This window comes from Lagopus leucura, unplaced genomic scaffold (assembly GCF_019238085.1).
Source record: "Lagopus leucura isolate 7727_CA_CO unplaced genomic scaffold, USGS_WTPT01 Super-Scaffold_760, whole genome shotgun sequence".
NCBI lineage: Eukaryota > Metazoa > Chordata > Aves > Galliformes > Phasianidae > Lagopus > Lagopus leucura.
The window spans coordinates 6,840,252-6,860,683 of NW_024962257.1; the positions used below are offsets into that span (position 1 = coordinate 6,840,252).

At 43.2% G+C, this 20,432-nt stretch overlaps 1 protein-coding gene across 2 annotated transcripts; it reads left to right on the top strand.

The window, feature by feature from the left end:
- Nucleotides 1-105: 105 nt before the first annotated feature.
- On the top strand, nt 106-20,100 carry COG7 (component of oligomeric golgi complex 7). Of its 2 annotated transcripts, XM_042864385.1 has the most exons (17): nt 106-314; nt 415-563; nt 1,462-1,578; nt 1,741-1,909; nt 2,732-2,814; nt 3,546-3,668; nt 5,652-5,850; nt 7,938-8,065; nt 8,361-8,515; nt 9,656-9,772; nt 10,292-10,357; nt 12,079-12,265; nt 13,173-13,313; nt 13,765-13,848; nt 14,798-14,912; nt 18,375-18,518; nt 19,250-20,100. In XM_042864385.1, the coding sequence occupies exons 1-17, from the start codon at nt 149-151 to the stop codon at nt 19,414-19,416; spliced, it is 2,310 nt and encodes a 769-aa protein (XP_042720319.1). In that variant the 5' UTR covers nt 106-148; the 3' UTR covers nt 19,417-20,100. The 2 variants fall into 2 exon arrangements, with proteins under 2 accessions (XP_042720319.1, XP_042720320.1); XM_042864386.1 differs by lacking the exons at nt 106-314; nt 415-563 and adding an exon at nt 575-637.
- The last annotated feature ends 332 nt before the right edge of the window (nt 20,101-20,432 follow it).

The window sequence follows — 20,432 nt, forward strand, 5'->3', positions numbered from 1 at the left end:
TATTTATCGGCGCTCCAGAGGCGGAGCGAGCGGACGGCGCCGTGCTGGGCGGAGCGCCGTGCTGGGCGGCCCGGATCCGCCCCGGGGAGGGCCGGCGGTGTCGCGGGGCGGGGCGGGGCGCGCTGCCTGCTGGGCCCGGTGCGGAACCATGGATATCTCTCGCTTTATGGCCGATGACTTCGAGGTGAAGAGCTGGGTGAACGCGGCCTTCAGGGCCGGACAGCAGGACGCGGCCGGACAGACAGACGCTCACGCCTCCACCCTGGTGATGAAACTGCAGGTGTTCATCCAGGAGGTCAACAACGTGGTGGAAGGTGACGGGCGGGCGGCGGGGACGTGGCTGCGGGTGTGTGGGAGGGGCGTCGGCTCCTTTCGGCTCTCAGCCCCGCGCCGCTGTGCCGTTCTGTCCCGCAGAAGCCAGCCAGCAGGCCCTGCACAGCATGCCCAGGGTGCTGCGCGAGGTGGAGGCCCTGCGGCAGGAGGCGGCCTTCCTGCGGGAGCAGATGGTGCTGGTCAAGGAGGACATCAGGAGGTTTGAGGAGGACACGGCGCAGTCGATGCAGGTGGGCTCCTGCCTTACTGAGTGACTACAGTAGCGTGTGGAGTCCAGCGTTCACAGAGCTGTTTGTTCTGACAGGTTCAGTGAGCTAAAGATGCATGAAACGGCTTCTTTTAGTATTAATGGGAGGAAAGCGTGCACCAGCAATGCAGCCTGCATGTTGTAGAATTATCTGAGTTGGAAAGGTTCTCTAAAGGCCATCTGGTTCCACTCCCTGCACTGAGCAGGGACACCCACAGCTCCATCAGTGCTCACAACCCCGTCCAGCCTGACCACGGCTGTGTGCAGGGATGGGGCACTGCCTCACCACTCATTGTAAAGCACTTCTTCCTCATATCCAATCTAAATCGTTCCTGTTTCAGTTTGAAACTGTTTCCCCTTATTGCAACAGACCTTGCTGAAGAATATGTCCTCTTATATTCCCCATTTAGATACTGAAAGACTGCTGTCAGGTCTCCCTGGAGTGTTTCTTTCTCCAGCCCCAGCTCTTCCAGCCTGTCCTTATATCCATCTTTTAGCCTGTTTTCATGTCCGTGTCATTACAGACAGCCAAGCAATTTCATCTGCTACTGTTATCAGTTGTAACACTGATGGCCCAGAGTTCTCCCTGCTGATAGCAGGGTACCCAGCATCAGGCCAAGCGGCTGCAGAAGTATAAATCAAGGATTTGAGCAAACCTTTGGTAGTTTGGCTTTGGGAAGTTACTTTAATATTGCCATCTGTTTTAGCTAACTCCTGTCTCCTTGTAACAGCTGTGATCAATTCACCCAGTTTTAAAATCCCAACTAAAATTAACTCCCATACTATAAGCAGCTATGGCAGTTATCTTTTGTATCAACAGGCAGTGTGCTTTTTTGATTATTATTATTATTATTATTATTATTATTATTATTACTTTCTAGGTCCTGGTAGAGATTGACCGAGTGAAATCTAGAATGCAGTTGGCTGCCGAGTCTCTCCAGGAAGCAGACAAATGGACTACATTAAGTGCAGATATCGAAGAGACCCTTAAAACACAGGTAGAGGCCACAAGGTTATTTTGGTCTTTGGCCCTTCAGGTTTCTAAGAAAACTGTCTTTAAAAGCAGATTGTTGAAGTGATGTTAAGATGTCATTATGGAACAGGTATTAATGCTTTGTAATGTCACATTCAGTAAGCTGGTTTTCCTCTCCTGGTGGCAGGATGTGTCTGCAATTTCAGCCAAGCTAACAAGTATGCAGAGCAGCTTGGCTATGCTTGTGGATACACCGGATTACTCTGAGAAGTGTGTGCATCTTGAGGCTCTGAAGAACCGCCTGGAGGCCATGGCCAGCCCACAGATTGTGGCTGCTTTTAACTCTCAGTCTGTAGGTCAGTGAGGCTTGATGTCATTTGCTATAAATGCAGAGTTTTTATTCAAGAAGTAAAATATTTGGGTAAGGAGATGTGTGTGTCCTAAAGGCCCCTGGCTGTGAATTGTGTGCTTTTTGTGGTGCAGCCAGTTGCCAGCTCCTCTGAAGGTAATATGTATCACCAGAGAGCTTGTATTCTCTGACTTTTATATCTGCAAAGCACTTAAATGACTTTGTGCTCTAGTGCGTCTCCTCTCTGGGTCCTTTTCAGAAAAGAAAGATCTCATTACTAGCTTCTCTAACCCCGTAAGCATTTTCTGGAGAGAGCTGTAGTCATTATTACTGTGGCACAAAACAGACTTGTAAAGAACTTGAGTTTAAAGGCTTTGTATAAGAGGCTGTGTCCTCAGTCAGTTTTCAAACTGCTATTTTAGGTAGCAGTTTGAAGAGCAGTGGAAGCAAAATGGAGGACTTACAGGTGTCTTGCAGTTTTGTAGATAGCATCTTTTTCTTTTTTTTTTTTTTCCTGGAAAATAATTTCCCTCTAAGAATTGTTCTGTCCATCTTATGCTGGAAGCTTTTGCTTGTTATGACATTAAATCAATTAATCGTAAGTCTGCTGCACGTTCTCATGTGAAAGGGGATTTTAGGAAGTTTTTCTCCTGTTTGAAAAGATGAGCAAACAAAAGATTAAAGTGTGTCCCTCTTCATTTGCCATTGTGCATTAAACTTAAGAGAAGATTTCTCTTGCTCTGGGGGTGTGATCTTTTGTAGGTGTGATGTTTCATCATTACTTGGAGATCGTTAACTGCCCATTTATTTTTTGTTTTGTTTTAATTAGATCAGGCAAAGATGTTTGTGAAGGTCTTCGCTGAAATTGATCGAATGCCTCAGCTTCTTGCTTATTATTATAAGTGTCACAAAGTAAGTATTTGGATAGTGATGTGGAGAAACGAAAACTTGAATGCTTGCTTGGCTTAGGCTGTAGGGGGAGCTGTTACATCGCATTACCTGCTTTGTTCGAAGACGACGGAACCTCTTGGCTCTTAACAACTTTGGTCACTCCTCATATTTTGCAAGTAATCCTCCATCGAGGGCTTTATGTTTCTGTTTTTAAATAAGGATAGGATATGTGCGTTCCGCTTGAGTTATCTGTGTGACTTGTAGTTGTTCTTGCTTTGCTTGGAGGTGACAATGTCAGTAGTAACTTTATTGCTGCAACCTGCCAGCTGCTGATTTCTGTAAACTCTCTTCAGGTAAGATTAAAAGTTGGAATTCCAGACAGTTCTGTAGCCATAACCTGATCCTCAGCAGTTCTCTCATGACTGTGACTTTTGAGGATTAAGTTCAAGGCTAGGGCTTGCCAGGTATTTCAACTATTATGTGGGGGTATCAGTTACAGTCTCATTTTATGAGTCAAATACCAATGTTAATTAAAACTTTGAATCAGCTAAGAAGCCTCCAGCTTCACGCTGAAAGTTGGTTCCTTCTGTGGTGCTGAATTATGGCAAAGCGTTACATTAAAATCTGGAGATTCAGGGTGGGTGGTATTTAGCAGAAGAGCTTTGCTTGAGAAGATCTTGGTTTGCAATAACAAAATCTAGATCTGTGAGGTGTTGGTTCTCCTCTCAGAATGGTTCTTATTACCCCTGCAGGTGCAGCTGGTGGCAGTGTGGCAGGATCTTTGCCAGAGTGACTTAAGCTTGAATCGGCAGCTGACTGAACTGTATGACACACTGCTTGGGACCTGGCACTCGCAACTTCAGTGGGCAACACAGGTGCAGTCACTCTTTTAATGCTGGTGGGAGAGGTGGTGTGGGAAACGATAAGAATGACCACACTCTTCATTCTCATAAAGCTCAGAGCAATTCATCAGTATTCACTCCTTCAGTTATCTTGTGTCCTATCAGTGTAAGACAGGGCTTGCAGCCTTCAGTCTCGTCTAACTCTTGAGACAAGATCTGATTTCTGGTATCCTACCAACAGCAAGGTTGCTGTGTTATTGACATTAAAGCTGCTCTATCACTTTCATCTGTATCTTAAGTTAAATCTAATTTGTTGGTGTTGCAAATGTGTTCTGCTGCGTGATGGTTAAAATACCCCAACTGATTTATCCTAGAGGAAACCCTCAAGGTCATACTGGAGCGATTTGTGTCACTTGGAATAAGATACTGGGGGGGCTTCTGCTATCACCCTTTGAAGTTTTTCCTGATGAGAATAATGTGAAATCCCCAAAAGTTGTTGTCTTTCTTCAGTTAAATGAAGGAACGTGTTCATATTGTCAAGCCTGTAAGAGTTTTTCATCCATGAAGGGTAGGAGATTCTTATCTTCATGTTACAAAGTTTGCTCCCAAGTGCTCAGCCTCGTCCTGCAAAGGAGCTCAGTTTTCTTGTGATGTATTTTTTTCTGCCAAATGATTTGATTGAATTATGGGTCAGATGTTTTCTTACATGTTATCAGATATTTTTTAAACTGGGGATTGAGAGAGAGAAATGGCATACAGCACAAGGCTTATGTCATTTACACTGTGTGCTTCTGCTTTCTGAAGAACTGTTGGACTTCTTTCCTGCTGCTTATGTTTTTATGGTGGCCTTGCTGCAAGTGACTGCTGGTGATCCCAGCTTTCAGAGCAACTGAGGGAATATCTGGCAAGAGTCACAGTGAAAGACTGTAATGCATGTTATATTACTAGAGTTGAAGGTGGTGCATGTAAATAAACATTTCCAGCTGATTACAGTCTAACTAGCCTTTTCAGTGCTGACTTCTTATCTGACCACCAATTTGGCTCCTGACATAGTACTACTGCTTCCTAGCTTACCCATGTGTGTATTTTTTTCAACACACGTGCGTAAACTGAGTGCACTGTTTTCAAACGCCGTTCTCTGCCAGCTGATTATTCCAGTGACTACACTGCCTGAGTTCTGCTGAATTCAGTTATTGACAAACCATCTTCTGCTGCATTCAAAGTAAAGTTTCAATAATAAAGTACCTGTAGACTTGGGTTTCAGTAGCAGCTGGCCTGCATGCTAGGTCAGTGAGATTCCTGCTGTCTTAGCAGACCTTCTTTGCGTTTTTACCATTGGTGGGGTTTTATTCAGTTTGTTTTGGTTGGGATTATGTCAGTTGAGGCATCTGCAGTCTGTTAGTTCACAAAATGCCATCTTCTCGATCTGTATATCACTGTCTGTCACCAACTGATAGTTATTTTTAAGCTATGCACTTCAGTCCTATTTTGGGGATACATTTAATGTTTCTCACGTTTCTGTGATATTTGGGAAGTTCTTTGGTAGTGTCTGGTAATGCGGTCAGTGAGGGCTAAATAGCATTCAATTCTCCTGTGCCTGCTTCCTTCCAGCAGTCCAGTTCCCTGTTGCTTTCTTTCCTAGCTTTCTACTTCCTGGCTTCAGCATCCTCTGTCTGCTGACAGCATCTGCACACCCATTTGCTCTGCTGCTTTTGCCCCTCTGCTTCAGGAGGAAGGGAGACAGCCTCAGCCATGCTGAGATATGGCGCTGTTGGTGCGAGGGCAGCTCCTGCTGGTGGGCAGCAGCCTATGTTTGGGGTGAGGAGGGAAGATACCTCTCAGCTGACAGAACCCACTCGGTTTGGAGTAGGACAGTGTGTCAGTGTCTTTGCAGAGACGGTGATGTGCGGTTTGTACGCTGCAGGGCTCTGTCTGGAAGCTGTTTGCTGCTCTCTGCTGCCTGTTGCGTTCCTCTGTGATAATGTGCTTTTGCTAATAGCTTTTCTGTTACCGCAGGTTTTCAAGAAACCCCACGAAATTGTGACTGTGTTGCTGATTCAAACTCTAGGAGCGTTGGTGCCATCCATCCCTGTCTGCCTCAGCACGGCCATGGAGAGAACGGGCCAGGAAACCAAGCTAAGCAAACTGCTGGAGCTCTATGATGCCACTGTCCACTTTGCAAAAGGGCTGGAAATGGCCATGCTGCCAAACCTGAGTAGGGTTTCTGCACTGAATTTTTGTTGCACTGTTACGTCAACACCTCTGTACATCTCCGTTCTGAGATTTTGTTTAGTTTGACGTGGAGGGAGAGATTACATCTTCTGTAGGATTTGCCACTCACATGGCATTTGTGCCTTTGTGTGTGTGTTGTTTGTGTATGTTTGTGTACAGCTTGGCTAAACATATTGACACGGTACTGAATGAGTTTACTAAAGCAGGCCTATTCTAAGTGCTTACTGCCTTGGGTAAATAATATTTAGCAGTTTTCCTTTTACAAGCATTAGCATTTCTTCTACCTAGCAGCGGAGGAAATATCTCTGAGGAAGCTAACCATGGAACCAATTGTGAAAGACCACAAGGAATTAAAGTTGAGGAGGTTTCTGGAATTAAGTAATACCTTAATACTAAATGAGTGAATTTCAAATAGGTTTTCTCTTCCATTGGATTTTTAAGTTGTATTTGTAGCTTTTCTGTTGATCCTGGATTATGTATTGACCTATTGATAGTATGGGACCAGGTATTATTTCTGAACTGTTTGCAGCTTATTCTTTAGCACCATCCTTGACATGTGATTTAGCTAACCAATGTTTTCCTGACCCTGTGATGTTTGTCACCTCGTTTTGATCATGATTTGGTGAATAATTCCCACAAACCACAATGCAGCAAGATGCAGTATTTACATAGGGTTTATACTTAGCTTTAACTGTAGACTGTCTGTAGTCTTACATAATCTGGTAGGGACCCTTCAAAGACTAGGTATGGGAAAACCTTAAATTGAACATTTTTATTACTGTGTTTCCTGTTTTGATTCTTCATAACATTGTCTTGAGCTGTTTAAACCCATATTCTTACTTGATGGTGTAAATTATGATTACTGGGTAGTTTCAGGAGTATGACTGTTGTTGTGTCTGTTTTTGTTGCCTTTGTGATTGTGTACTCATCAGTCATTTTATATCCTTGGCTTGGCTTAATTTGTGGGTCATAATAGAAGAAATTAAAAAGAAACTGGAAAAATGATGTCACATCCTAGAAGATGATAGAATAGGAAGACAGTTGCTGAACTGTTACCTGAGTGGGTATATTTGTTTGTTTGCTTAAAAAAAAAAAAAGAGGTTTTGTTCTTTATTACCATTTCTTATGCTGTCTGATGAGATGTTTGGGAGCAAGAAATATCTTAAGAATGGAAGGGCTAAGTGACTCAGCAGGACAGGGTCAAACCAGTTCCTACTTGGTGAGGGGAGGGTTCAGTTATGATTCATAGGATAATTCAAGTTGGAAGGGACCTCAGGAGATGATGTAACCTGACCTCCTGTCAGATCAAGGTCCGCTAGGAGCTCAGGCCGTGTTTCGTGTTTTATTCTCTAGTCTGATCTTGAAAGTATCCAGGCATGGAGTCTGCATGAGCTTTGGATAACCCCTTGCTGGCTGGCTGTAAGATGGAAAGCTTTTGCTTATAACCAGAATTCAAACTAGTTCTGGTTTGGTGCTAATTTGAGTTTGGCAAAACTTCGTGGCAACAAACTGGTGTTCGGTTCTGATTCAAGAAGTAATCGTTCAGACCTGGCTTTTGTTTGGATTTGGTGCAGCTCCCTGCTCAGCAGGATGTCACTGGGAGCCTGAGCTCAAGGTTCCTCAGTTGATGAGCATAGTGAAGTAGTAGACCTAAGCAAACTGAATTGCTACCAGTTACTTCAAATACAAACTACACTTTATGATAAACTAGGATTGTACCCTTTGAGTTGTGACTGTAATTTGTTTTGCCCCTCAGACAATTTCAATACTTCACTGTAAATTGAAATATGTAATAGATTTTTGTCACCCAAGCTGTTTTAGAGCAGTTATTGACTTTCTTGAGGTGCTTGTTGAGGCAGAACATCTTGGTTTTAAGAAGCAGGCAGTGATGATAATTTTGCTTTTAAAAAAAAAAAGAACGACCTTTGTAATTGAGATATAGAGTTGTTGGGCAACTTTGCAAGCTTACATAGGCAGAGTGATCTGTTGAAGAACTCATGCATGTTGCTTGAAATAAAATTCTTAATGTGCATTCATTTACTTGTAGACTAAACATCTGATTCTTTGTAGAGGAGCAGAACTTGGTAAAAGTGATGGAACTGGTAGAAGCGGTGTATCATCCATACAAGCCCTTTCAACTCAAGTATGGAGACCTAGAAGAAGAAAATCTTCTCATTCAGATCAGTGCAGTGCCCTTGGTAATGCAGTGTTCTTTGCTCATCTGTGTAAGGGGAGGCTTGAAACTTATAGTAAATAGGAGGTTCTTTGGTAAAGCCACTGCTCTCTTTTCTCCTTTAACTTTTTTGGCAATATTTCCTGTTTGCTGTGTATTTCGTTACTGTTAAGTAAATTGTGCTGAGATAGCTCCTTTCTTCTCCTCTTTTACCCCTTCGCAGACACCATGTAGATCTAAATATGCTGGAGAAAAACTATCAGATATTGCTGCTAATCCAGAGGTGGCTTCAGCTTTTCAACCTTTTTGTTTTTATTTAGGAACACTGGGAAGTAATCGACTGTGTCCAGGAACTGAATCATTCAGTCAGCAAACTCTTCACTCTGGCTTCTGGAGCCATTGACAACTGCATTAAACTCACTGATGGACTGGGAGTGTGTGGGCTCCTCAAGGCCCTGAAAGCTCTGTTTGCAAAGTAAAGTGCTTCTAATTACACTGCTGCATGTATCCTAAGGGGTAGCAAGCGTTCGGCGTGCGGCCAGTGGCTTTGTAGTTGATGAAAGGTGGCTGGGTGCTGTAGGAATCTGTAATTTTAATTTGTGTCATTTGATATCCCCTTCTATCACTTCATTGAGGCAGTGACTATTTCTTAGTGGAAAATTTGAGGATCTTGTGACTGAAGGGAAAATGTCCCTTCGTGTCCCTCAGCTGTTTTCTGTTCTAGTTGGGCTGAATTTTGCTTTTTAGTAAATGCTTTTGAGAGGGGAAATGTTTCCAAGGACAGAATGTAAGAACAAGTAAGTTGATGAAAGTAGAGCTCTGTGGGGCAGAATGCATTTATTGAGACATACGACTTTGTATTCACAGACTGCCTGTACATGCAAGACACCCCTGTGAGTGATATTCACCCTAAATTCTTATAACATAATTGACAGCCTATTTAAATGGTATTCCAGTGCTGATTACTTCCTTGTTCTTTCCTGATCTTGAAAGAGTTGCTCACATGCTGTTACCTTGCTGTTCTAGGGGGAAGAGGGAAGCGAAAAGCACACTTCTCTGACCTCATCTCCTTTATAGGCAATTACATAGTACTGTAGCGTGCCATCAGCTTATGGGCATCATTTAGAAAAAGAAAATAAGTCTGAGGGGGAGAAACAAAATGTTCTTTTAAATTTGTTCTCATCCTGGGGAGTAGCTGAGAAAACAAATTCATGAGATTGTTGTCACTATGTTCCTGGAACAAGGGCCAAGTGATGCAGTCTTATAAACTGTCTGTTCTCTCCTAGGAGAGGTGATTAGTGCAGTGATAACAAAAATGTCTTGCTCATGCATCATTACAAGTGTGAGGAGTTCCTAATAACCCATACGCAGCAAATTGAAGTAGCAGGCATGCAATCTGAGTTTCTCCCTGACTTCTAACGTAGGCTTCGGTGGACGGTGGCTATTCAGGTTTTCACGTGTACATGCTTGGGCTGAAACAACAGTGTTTCTTCTCAACTCTTGTAATATTTCTGGTTCTTACTTCACTCTTGTAGAGGTCTGAGTGAGCAGATCACAGGATCTGCAGTAAGTTGCTCTCTGGACTATTGTCTCACACCAGTTCTTGTCTTTTCAGGTACACATCTGACTTTACAAATACATTGCAGTCGATACGAAAGAAATGTAAGCTGGATGATATTCCATCAGACTCCCTTTTCCAGGAGGACTGGACTGCATTCCAAAACTCTGTTCGGTAAAAGGGCTTTTTTTTTTTTTTTTTTTTTGCCTGTCCCAGAACTGATTTTCTATCAGAGTTAGAAAGGAATTACGTGGGGTCAGTTTACGCAAGTTCTTAGTGCAGAATGCAGGGCTGTGCCTACTTAACTGCACTACTATTAGTGGCTGGGTTTCAGGTTGCTGCTGGCACAGTAAGGGCTGTGAGACCCCCCCCCCCCCAATGTGGGGCAAGACTGCCTGTCGTAGCACTTGAAATACCAGCAGCTCTTAGAAATGTTCCCAGTGACGCTGAGCTGGTATTAGCCATGATGACAGTAAATAATGCGTGGATGAGGCTGTCTGGCAAAAGTTTGACAGCAGGATGTTAAGCAATGGGTGCAGAGTTGGTAGCCATGTTAAAAGTTGTCCTCTGAGAACTCTGGTTTGGTTATTCCATTTTTAAAAATGCATTTACCCCTTTGGTAGTGGGTTCTGCAGGGGTCTGGTATTATCTGCCTAAAATGACAAAATATGTTTTTGTTGTGTTCTTTCCCAGAATAATTACTACTTGTGGTGAGCTCCTTCGTCAGTGTGGAGACTTTGAGCAGCAACTGGCCAACAGGTGAGCGTTGCTGAATTGAATACATAAAGTGTCACCATAGATAACAAGACAAAATAAATCCCAATGTGCTTTCCCTTTCTAGACTGTAGAGGGGGGAAAAAAAAAGCCACAATGATTGTTTTCTCCCCATCTTTTGAAGCATCGGAGATGGATCAGAAAGTGTTTCACTCAGTTCTGTGCTCTGAGACAGTCATAAGAATCCATTTCCGTGGACAGATGGATGATGTGTCTTGTTCACCTGGCTGGGCATCAAATGGACTAGGTTTTGCTGAGAAAGGAATTTTCCACTGGATCACTTTGTCAGTATTCTTGTGCTGCCCCCACGCCCCCAGTGCCATGGGGTGTGAATCATTTGCACTTGTGTGTGCCTTGACCAATCAGTTCCTTGTAACACGAGGAGCCTAAAGCACAGGTAGCACATTTGTCTTCTGTTGCTTGTAAGCAGTGCGCGGTTCGGCCTCTTGTATATTTATATGCTTTATTCTGACTAAAGTGGCTGTATGTGATGTAGTACACAGCAGCCTGCAGCACCCAGGAGTTTATTCCATGTTTTCTAGACGTGGAGAGCTCTCTCCTCCCTTTTTCATCCCACTATTTGTGCAGTCTTTGAGTTGCACAGTAGAGTGAGAGCTGGCTGTGATTGGTGCCTGCCACTAGTGAAGGCTCTCTCCCTTACGGGATGTAAAGGCAGCACTGATGCTTGAAGGCACTTAGCTGTTCTTGAACAATGAAAAACTTGCGTATTTTTTAATTCCTCCTGTCTTGACTGAAAAACATGTATATAAAATACGTATTTGGTACATGTTTATGTGAATATATATTCATATAGATACGTATGTATACGTGCTATGAATATAACTGCCACAAGTAAGCTAAGATGCAGTCACCAGTACCCTGGGTACAGTTTTACAGCTGTGTTAAGCTGATCCACAAGGTGATATGACCAGAAAGTAACCAGATATAACCGGAAAGTAAAATCGGTCAGTTTGGTAATATGACCAGAAAGTAACCTTGTTTGAAGAGGAATGCTTTTCATTTAGATTGGCAGACAGCAGTCTGAGTCTGTCTAGTCAAATGCTGTGCAGTGCAAAGGACAAAAGAATTTGGACAGAAGTACCATGATTTCTGCTCTTAAGCTGTTCATAACTACATGCCCTGAGTTACCTAGTGATCAAACCAGAGAAAAGATTTATACCCTGGATCTACTGCTTCTGAGACCCCAAAGGCAATGGGGCTTAATTTGCTGTGTAAAAGGGAGTGTCCTATTATTGCTATACACCTCCCTTCTGGAAGCTGTGAAAACCTGGTTTCAAAACATTCCTACCAATACTTTGAAATCTCTACGTTATCTTTTTGCAGTGATTTTGCTACTTTTTTCTCCTATTTTAACATTCAGTGTAATTGTTTCTTTTCCTCTGTCTCTGGAGGGCTCACTGGGCAGTAGGCTGCTCAGTAGGAAGCTGTGAGCCATCTGTGCTGCAGTCTTCCAGCTGTGGGAGGGAAGGCATGCAACTGAATCACCTGTCATCTCCCAAGAGAAGGTAGAGCTATAATCACAGACTGTCAAAAGGGTGACTGAGTCAGAGGCCCCAGTAGTTCTGATTGCTACTTTTTCTCTTATTTATGTTGAGATGCTGCCAGGGGTTTTCCTTGGAGCAACAGGAAGACAGCAGTGCAAATTTTGCAGAATGTTGCTGGTGACTGTTTGCACTTGTTTTTAGGATTTTGTCGACTGCTGGGAAGTATCTCTCGGACTCCTACAGCCCCTGCAGCTTTTCTGGCTTTCAGGATACCAGTGCTACAGAAAAGAAGAGCAGTGTGAAGAATCCCTGGCAGGAATACAATTACCTTTTAAAGGAGAATCCGTCTGAGTATGGCAGCCTTATGGAAACGCTGTACACCCTGAAGGTAGCCTACCTGGAGAGAGCCTGCCTTTATAGCAAGCTGCTGTTGGGTGCACAATTGGAAGATGAGGCCTGGATTCCCTCATCAGAGTGATTAGGTTTAATCTTTTGATGGGCTATGTTCTAATAACAATCTGCTGAGAAATGACATGTTCAAACCTAGGAAGTCTGGGCTCACTTCATCTCTTTCCCATATCCTGTCTGTTTTGTGAACAAACTCCTATCTGTTCAGGTGGGGGAGATTCTGTCACAGAAAGCATTGGGATGATAGTACTGATGGTGGAGATCTCAAATTTTGCACTTCACATCTTCTCAAGACTTTCTTTGCCACTTACACTCCATTACCACATCTATTCTGAAATATAATTCTGCAAGACCATTCATGCTTGCATTTGTGAACAGGGCAGAATGACTGTAGTTGTCTTCTTGTAGAGCTGAGTTATGTTTGCTGTCATCATGGACTTGCAACACTGAGATCAATTTTATGATTTGTCTCTTATTTTCTCAAAATGTTTTGATTTCTTTTGTGCTTAATTTACCTGCAATTTGTACAGCTGTGCCATAAATACGTTGACTTTAAACTTTTACTAAACAGTTCCACACATGCTGTTCATGTGAAATAGTTAATTAGAAGAATCGTTTCTCACTATCCGGCCTGTGCTGGCACCTGGTATGGCTGGAAAGTGATGCTGAATTTTTTCTTAGAAATTTCAGGAAGCAATGCTCAGTTTCTATGGCAAATAAGCAGTTGGAAGAGGGCATCCTGAAAGAAACCGGTTCTAGCATGGCAGAGGAATGCTCTTTTCATTAGGATGGCCAAATGAAGACCCCTTTGAGAACATTAACACAGCCTTTCTGCAATCAGCTTAGTGTCATCTGCGTGTAAAACTGTATCTGTGTGTTTGTGTTAGGAGAAGGGGACGAGTAACCACAACTTGCTGTCTTCATCTCGGTCTGCGCTCAGCCGCCTCAACCAGCTGGCACACCACTTGGCTTTTGATTCCGTGTTTCTTCGCATCAAGCAACAGCTCTTACTTGTTTCAAAGATGGAGGTGAGTAGTGGGGACACTGATCTGATCTGCTCCGTGGTGGGGTTTACCCATGGGATACCTTAGGGTGGAGCACAGCTCGATATTGCTTACCTTTCTCATTTTCATAAAGTTTCCCTACTGGTATCACCTTTCTCCCCTTGAGCAGTGCTCAGTGGGAAACAGCATTTGGAGCAGGCAGCTGTGTCTGGTTGTTTGTTTGTTTTTTTTTTTTTGAGATGCTGTTTTCCTAACCCATGTGAGCGTGTATTTCCCATGGGGTTCTGTGTGGAAAGGGTGTGTATGTTTCGGGGCTGTGGGAGGATAAGAGAAGCAGCTTGTTCACCATCTGTCTTCTGATTTCTAGAAGTTCATGGGTAGTCTTTGTGTCGCTGAGTGGTCCCTTCCCAGAATGCTTACAGACTTTGTGTTTCAGAGAGCCATAGATTTGTTCTGCTGTTTGTTTGCCTTGCAGAGTTGGACCTCTGGTGGCGTTGGTGAGACCCTGACAGAGGACCTGCCAAACTTCAGCCTCACTCCTCTGGAATACATCAGCAATGTAAGAGCATGAGAGGATAGTTACTGGGAGCCCAACTCTGAGAGGGGGAGATCTCTTCTGTGTTTCACTGTTTCTTAGCAAAATCATAGTGTTTGTTTAAATTGTAATATGATGGTGATAGATCCTCTCAGTGGCCAGGTTCTTGTTAATTGTGCCATTCTTTGTAGCTTTTATGAAATCTCTGTCAAATCCTGGAATAGCAAAATAATTTTGGGAGCACAAGGAGAACTTCTTAATTGAGCTGTGCTGCTTTCAGTGTTAACTCTTGTAACGGGATGGGAAAGTCAGCAGCTGTTTCTAGTGGTGAATACTGAGCATAGCTTAATAACGCAGCTCGTGTAGCAGAGAAGTTCCTGCAATGTGTACTGGAGTGACTTCATCATACTGCAAAGCCAAAAAAGGCTTGAGCTCTTACCTTTCTAATCCCTGTATGATTTGTTGTTTTTTGTTTCTGATGGAATAACAATGAAACCTTTCTGACGTTGGGGTGTCCTGAGCTGAAAAGTAGAGTGAGCTCATCACTGCTGAGGCACTCCTCAGATACGTGCTGCTGAACAGCATGGAAATTCCACTCGTGTTCTCCTGGTTGGTGTTCTAAATTACTGTCAACTGTGCAGTTCAGATGTTACAATTAGCTGCCACCTTATGTTTTTAAAGCTTTATTTATTTAATAGAAATGGGTATTCAGCCAAGCTGTGAGATAACTTTATTGTGAGTAGTTCTGATTCTAGCTATTTGAGGACTTCAGTGAGGTTTGGAAAGGTCCTGGGAAGTTATCAGGTAAAGTTTCAAGAATAGGTTGCTACTGAATTTCCAGGTGTCTTTCTAAATAACACCATTCAGCAGCAAATTGCTTTCAGTTGTGGTTTGCTGCAGTTGGCTTTTTTCTCAGGCAAAGCACTTGCTTCACATTTGTTTGGTGACTCAGCTCTTTGTGCTTTTATTCTAGATTGGGCAATATATTATGTCGCTTCCTCTCCACCTTGAACCATTTGTCACTCAGGAAGATTCTGCTTTGGAACTGGCATTACATGCTGGAAAACTGCCTTATCCCCCAGAACAAGGTTAGGTGAAACCAAAGATGATGTGTCTGGTGGAAAGTTTTCACGTTTTTGACCTCGTGTGGGTATGATCTGGTACGGTAACTCTGAGTTACCTCAAACTCTCTGTTTGAGATCCATTTTCTACCATCTGCTTGTGCTGTTTCTTCCAAGAGTCTCTAAATGATAACTAAAACTTCTCTGTAGTTTTGTTCAAACTGGATGCTTTAGTTCAGCTTATTTAAGGATGCAGGGTATGAATTACTACGGTATCATAGCTGGAGCAGTATCTGATATCCTAGGTGCTTTCTCACATCTAGTGAGTACCTGATATGCTGTCTCTTGTCCTTTGAGGGTGATGTGCTGTCATTACCATTGTTTTTGTGGTGCTCACTCTCAACACAGATCTGTGGTGGCTTCAGTTGGAGCTTGGGCTGCTATCATCTCTGGCTTTGCACCTTTTGCTTTGGTAGTGTGGTAAATGAGTTCTGGGAGTGGATCAGGCCAAAAATAAGGTATTTTGCAGTGAATTTTGCAGAACTGGTTTTCAGGCAGGAGAATGCCTTGAACCAGAAGTCATAGTGTGAGGAGGAGAAGCTGCAGGGAGCGAGGCTGCTTTGATCTTGCTCTAGCAAACTTTTGCTGCTCCGTAACTATGGCTCAGTTGTAGCCCTGGGCCTTTGCTGCAGCTTAGTTCTTCAGTGATGTTCTGATGCCAAATACATTTCTATTTTTCTGCTCCTTTTGCTGTGATCAGACTTTGCAGTGCTTGTGCGTGTGGTAGGTTAAAGCAGACCTGCATGGTCCTGTTAAAAGCAAATGAACTTTTTGAGAAAACATTCTTAATTGCTGAAGATAATCCTGGTCTTATGGCTGTTTTGGCAAGAAGGAATTGCTAAGGACTTTGCCCTTGATATTTCAGGTCAGTACATTTTACTCTAGTATCTCCTATTAAGCTCAAAAGCAGTTTGCTGTGTTTCATTTAGTCCTCAGGGGACCAGTTTTTGCCCTGCAAGTGGAAGCATTCGGGTGCCAAAGCTCTTACACTCAGACAGAAGACATCTGGGTCTGTGTGTAGCATTCAAGCAAAACAAGTCATTTTAAATCCGCTTGGGAATAAAGTAAATGGAGCTCCTTGAGCCTCTCATTAAGACTTGCTTTACAGTTCCTGGTTGTTTTTGTTGCCTGTTCTCTGTTTATGGTATTTTCATGTGTTTCCTGGAATAGGGATGTCAGCACGTGATACCATCTTCTAACTTTGCCTTTGTCATTATTGCATAGAAAGGTGAGATAACTTTGCCAAATTTGGTTTGATAGCCAGAGCTTTATTTGTTGCTAGGTTGTATTCTTCTTGTCACAGCCCAGTGCTAAGAATCTGTGTTAAAGTGAAAACCCAGTGACAGAAAAGGCTTCCCAGTGTCACTGCTTTTTGGAGGAAGAATCTGAGTTATTGATGTCCAGCATTGTTTGCTTTGTATTTGACAATATTAAAATGTGCTTGGTTTGTGTTTAGCTGTATTTGTGTACTGGGAGGTGGCAGGGAGGAAATTCTTGTGAACTAATTGTCTTGTTTGAACAGGTTCTCAACTTAGCTTTTATGGCTTCTGCTCCTTATCATGTCTACTGCTGTACAATTCACAGAGTTGCTTGGCTGCCTAACAGCCCGATGAAGGAGGACCCTTGCTCCAGCTTTGCAGTCCTGCCCTCTTCTTTGTGCTGATTCCATGGCATGGCCACTCTTTAACTCCACAGGAAAGTGGCTGTTTTTTTTTTTTCTTTTTTTTTCCCTTCTGGGCTTGTTTCTTTCAAGATACATCAATAAAGGGATTTAAATCAGCTTCCTAAAAGTCCTGTGACGCACCAGAGCCGTGCAGGAGTGCAGAGCAAGGAACAAGTGAAGAGATGGAATCTTGTAACAGTGTTTAGAAGCAGTGAATTGTTAGTTTGGCTGGCCCTCTTGTGTGATGCCCCTGCATCAGTGGTCATGTGGTGTGTTCTTGACCCCAGACAGTATCCAAACTGGGGTTCTCAAGGCAGCTGCTGTGGGATCTGACCCAGCATGAAGTAGCTCAGCTGTCAGACCCTGATGAAATGAGAATGTCCCATAAGCTTAACCTTACATGTATCAGTTGTGTTAAACAAACAAACAGAATGTGGCTGCCTCTGCAGTCTTCCACGACCTTGCTCATAACCGAAGACCCTTCATTTCTTGTTAAAGAGGGGGACTCACTGAGCTCTTTTCCACAGGAAAAGGTTATTTGTTCTTAAGCAGGATAGTAATGCTGTTTGCTAGTAAACAGGCCTTCCCCTTACCTCTTTCCTGTATAAACCCAGGGAAAAACCTCCAATTATACCTTCTGTGATGCACTAAGCTACGCCTACCTGTTATAAAGGTTAAGAGCCCATGGTCAGAAACTTCTCTGCAGTCTGTCCTGTTTCAGGACAGGTTTTGCATCTTTGAGAATTTATTTTCTTAATGTCCACCCCTGTGTTCTGTCCCTGCAGTCAGGATCTTGCTCAGTGAGGATACAATTCTGAGATGCTGACCACTTCAGTTAAATGTCTTTTCCATACTGTTTCAGCTCCAGCTGGGAAGTCGTTAAAGCTTCACTGCTGTCTGTGCTACCCGTTTTAGTGGTCAGATACCAGCTGGAATGATAAAAACCACGCACTGAGGGAAGTGCAGTGACGGCTGAGACAGCACTGGTGCAGTTGTTTTCTTGAGACTTTTTCCCTAGAGCACACTTCAGAAGCCCTACGGAGTTCTTTCTGTATGTTTTTCATTTCTTGCAGCGAGCTGAGTTTTGGCTCACACTGATTGTTCAGATGGCAGTGCATACCTGTTATTCTTATCCCGTTGCGTTTAACAACAGTGCTACTTGTCAGCAGGTTGGCAGCCCAGGATCATTGGCTGCAGTTTGTCTCCTGACAGTCAGTGTTTGCTCTGACAGTCAAGGTTGTGTAGGGCTTGGTGTTTCTCACCTTCTTTTGTAGCCTTCTGAGAATGCACAATTTAGGTTTTAACACTTTATCAGCATGAAGCATTTACATGTTTAATGGTTTCTTAGTTTTTCAAAACACTGATGAACCCAGAGTGCCTTTAAGACACTGAAAAAAGCTGTGAGTCTTTGTCACTGTTGTAGGTTTTTAAACTGGGCCTTGAAGATGGCCCTTTAGAATGTGCTGAGGAGTGACTCTGATCTCAGCCTGCTCACCAGTCAGCCCTTCAGAAATTGTCTGGAGGAGTGAAAGAGGAAAGCAGAGTGTTTTGGGTCCTGAGCTAACTTTCCATGTTACTTTGCATTCGTGGAAGATTTGTAGCTGCTCTGCTTCGAAAACAGCTGATGAACTGAATCCTAATGAATCCCTTAACGGCTTAGTGGAGAAAAAGTCAACCACTTGCAGATTGACTGCTTACAAAACCAGAAAATGAAAGTGAGTGAGACTGCTAATCTCTGATTGTGCTAATGTGAATTTTCTGTCCAGGAGACGAACTACCCGAGCTGGACAACATGGCTGACTACTGGTTGGGCTCCATCGCCAGAGCTACGATGCAGACTTACTGCGAGGTCATCCTGCAGATACCAGAGCTCACGGTGCATTCCACAAAGCAGCTTTCCACAGACGTTGGTAAGGCTGGTGCACGTGTTGTCCTGAGAAGTGTTGCTGTGGCACACGGGTTCTTTCATTGCTTTAGGGACTGCAGTGTGGGTTTCTCCTTTAGTTGTGAGCGTGTTTATCTGGCACGTTGCATGGAGGAGTGAGTGGTTCACAGCTTTTGCTGTGTTTGGTTGCATCTGTCTTTGATTAACTTACAGCCTTTCTGCACTGAAGGTGTTTGATGGCTGAAGTTGCTTTCAGCATGGAGAAATTTTCAAGAACAAAGTGAGAGACAGTTGGCATATATCTGTTTCTGTCTTCTCCCACGCCAGTAGAGTGACTGAGGGAGGACTGATAGGAAGGTGTTGGGAAAATGCTTTTGTAGTCATTTGAGGTGCTTTTTTTCTTATCCTAAGCTCTTGAGAGTGTCATCACAAGATCACAGTGATTGGTAACAAGTTATTTCCAAAGTTTTTTGCCTTTGAAAATGCAATTGTGATCTGTGACCGTGGTGACTGACCACTCTGGGAATGTCATGGTGCAGATCATGACACATGCAGAATATGTCTCAGCCCTCTGAAGAGAGCAGTTATCTAATAGTGTACAGGAAGCCAAAAATGCTCATCAGTACAGTTGGATTCCAAATACACTGCAGTTTTTCTGTGATTTTGATCTAGCAGTGACAGAACAACTGTTATTTGAGTGCTGCTTGCACAGAGCCTGATGCCCATTCAAATACATGTTTATCTTTCGTCTTGCAGATTATCTAATAAATGTGATGGATGCCCTTGGCCTTCAGCCATCAAGAACACTGCAAAATATTGTAACTCTGTTGAAGGCAAAGCCAGAGGACTACAGGCAAGCTGCAAAAAGTGTGCCTCGCAGAATGGCCAGCAGCATTGCTGCAATGAGGGGCCTGGAGTGTTAGCTGTAATGCCCACACTGCTCAAGGGCTGAACTGGTTTGAGTTTTCTTTTTAATTCCATATCAATTTTGTGAAGACTGTGGAAATGTCTCTGGAAATGAGAAGGATTTATTTCTGAAGGACGTGTAATAAAAGCCTTTGTCTAGGAAAAGCTGGTTCCATTTTTGCATCTTTACAAGTGTGGAAAGGTATCCTGCCACCAAATTTGCCAAAAACTGTCTGGATAATATTGAGCAGTGCTGACTTCTAAGCCAAAAACTGTCTGGATAATATTGAGCAGTGCTGACTTCTAAGCAGAAATGTTCTGCTGCTCACTGGGAGGTCCGCGCTTCGTGGCGGTGAGATGACTGGCTTTGTCAGAACAGTTTAATCAATTCTGAATCTGAAATTATGGGGTAGGTGCAACAGAGATCAACTGATTGGAAGCCCTCTTACCTGGGGGCGGTGGTCATTGCTCAAGTCTGTCATTATTCACAATGTGAAGAAGGCAGTCTCATCAGTTAGCAGAACAGGCATGATCAAGCTCAATTCTGAGAATAAAACCAGTTTTGTAAGTTGTGGTTGTTTTGTTTTTTGAGATTGATGTGTTCTACTGAAGGCTGTGACGAGTGTAAGAAATCTAATGTGAGTTTTGTTTTCTTGTAAAATTCATTAAAACCAGGTCTGCCAGATCTGTCCCTCTTTGCCTGCAGTCCTGCGTGTGTTCTGTCACTCAGACATTTGTTTAATAGCACACATGTGATGTGCACATACAGGCTTATACTTTACCAGGTGTATTCTTAAAGTGAAAGTGGGTTCCTTTGCTGTTCTCACCTGGACTATGGTGATGTTTTACTGACCAAAAAAAAAAAGTAAGGAAGTGAAGAAAGCAGGTGTGCTTTATAAACAGTTTTTGGACTTTGCTCTGAAACACTTTTGGTTCCAAAATTTGTGGGAAATTGAAGTATGTTTTCTGTTACGCTCTTTTCTTGTTGATGTTTTCAGTTAAATTATTATTCTCTTTGTTTGAAAGCATGGAA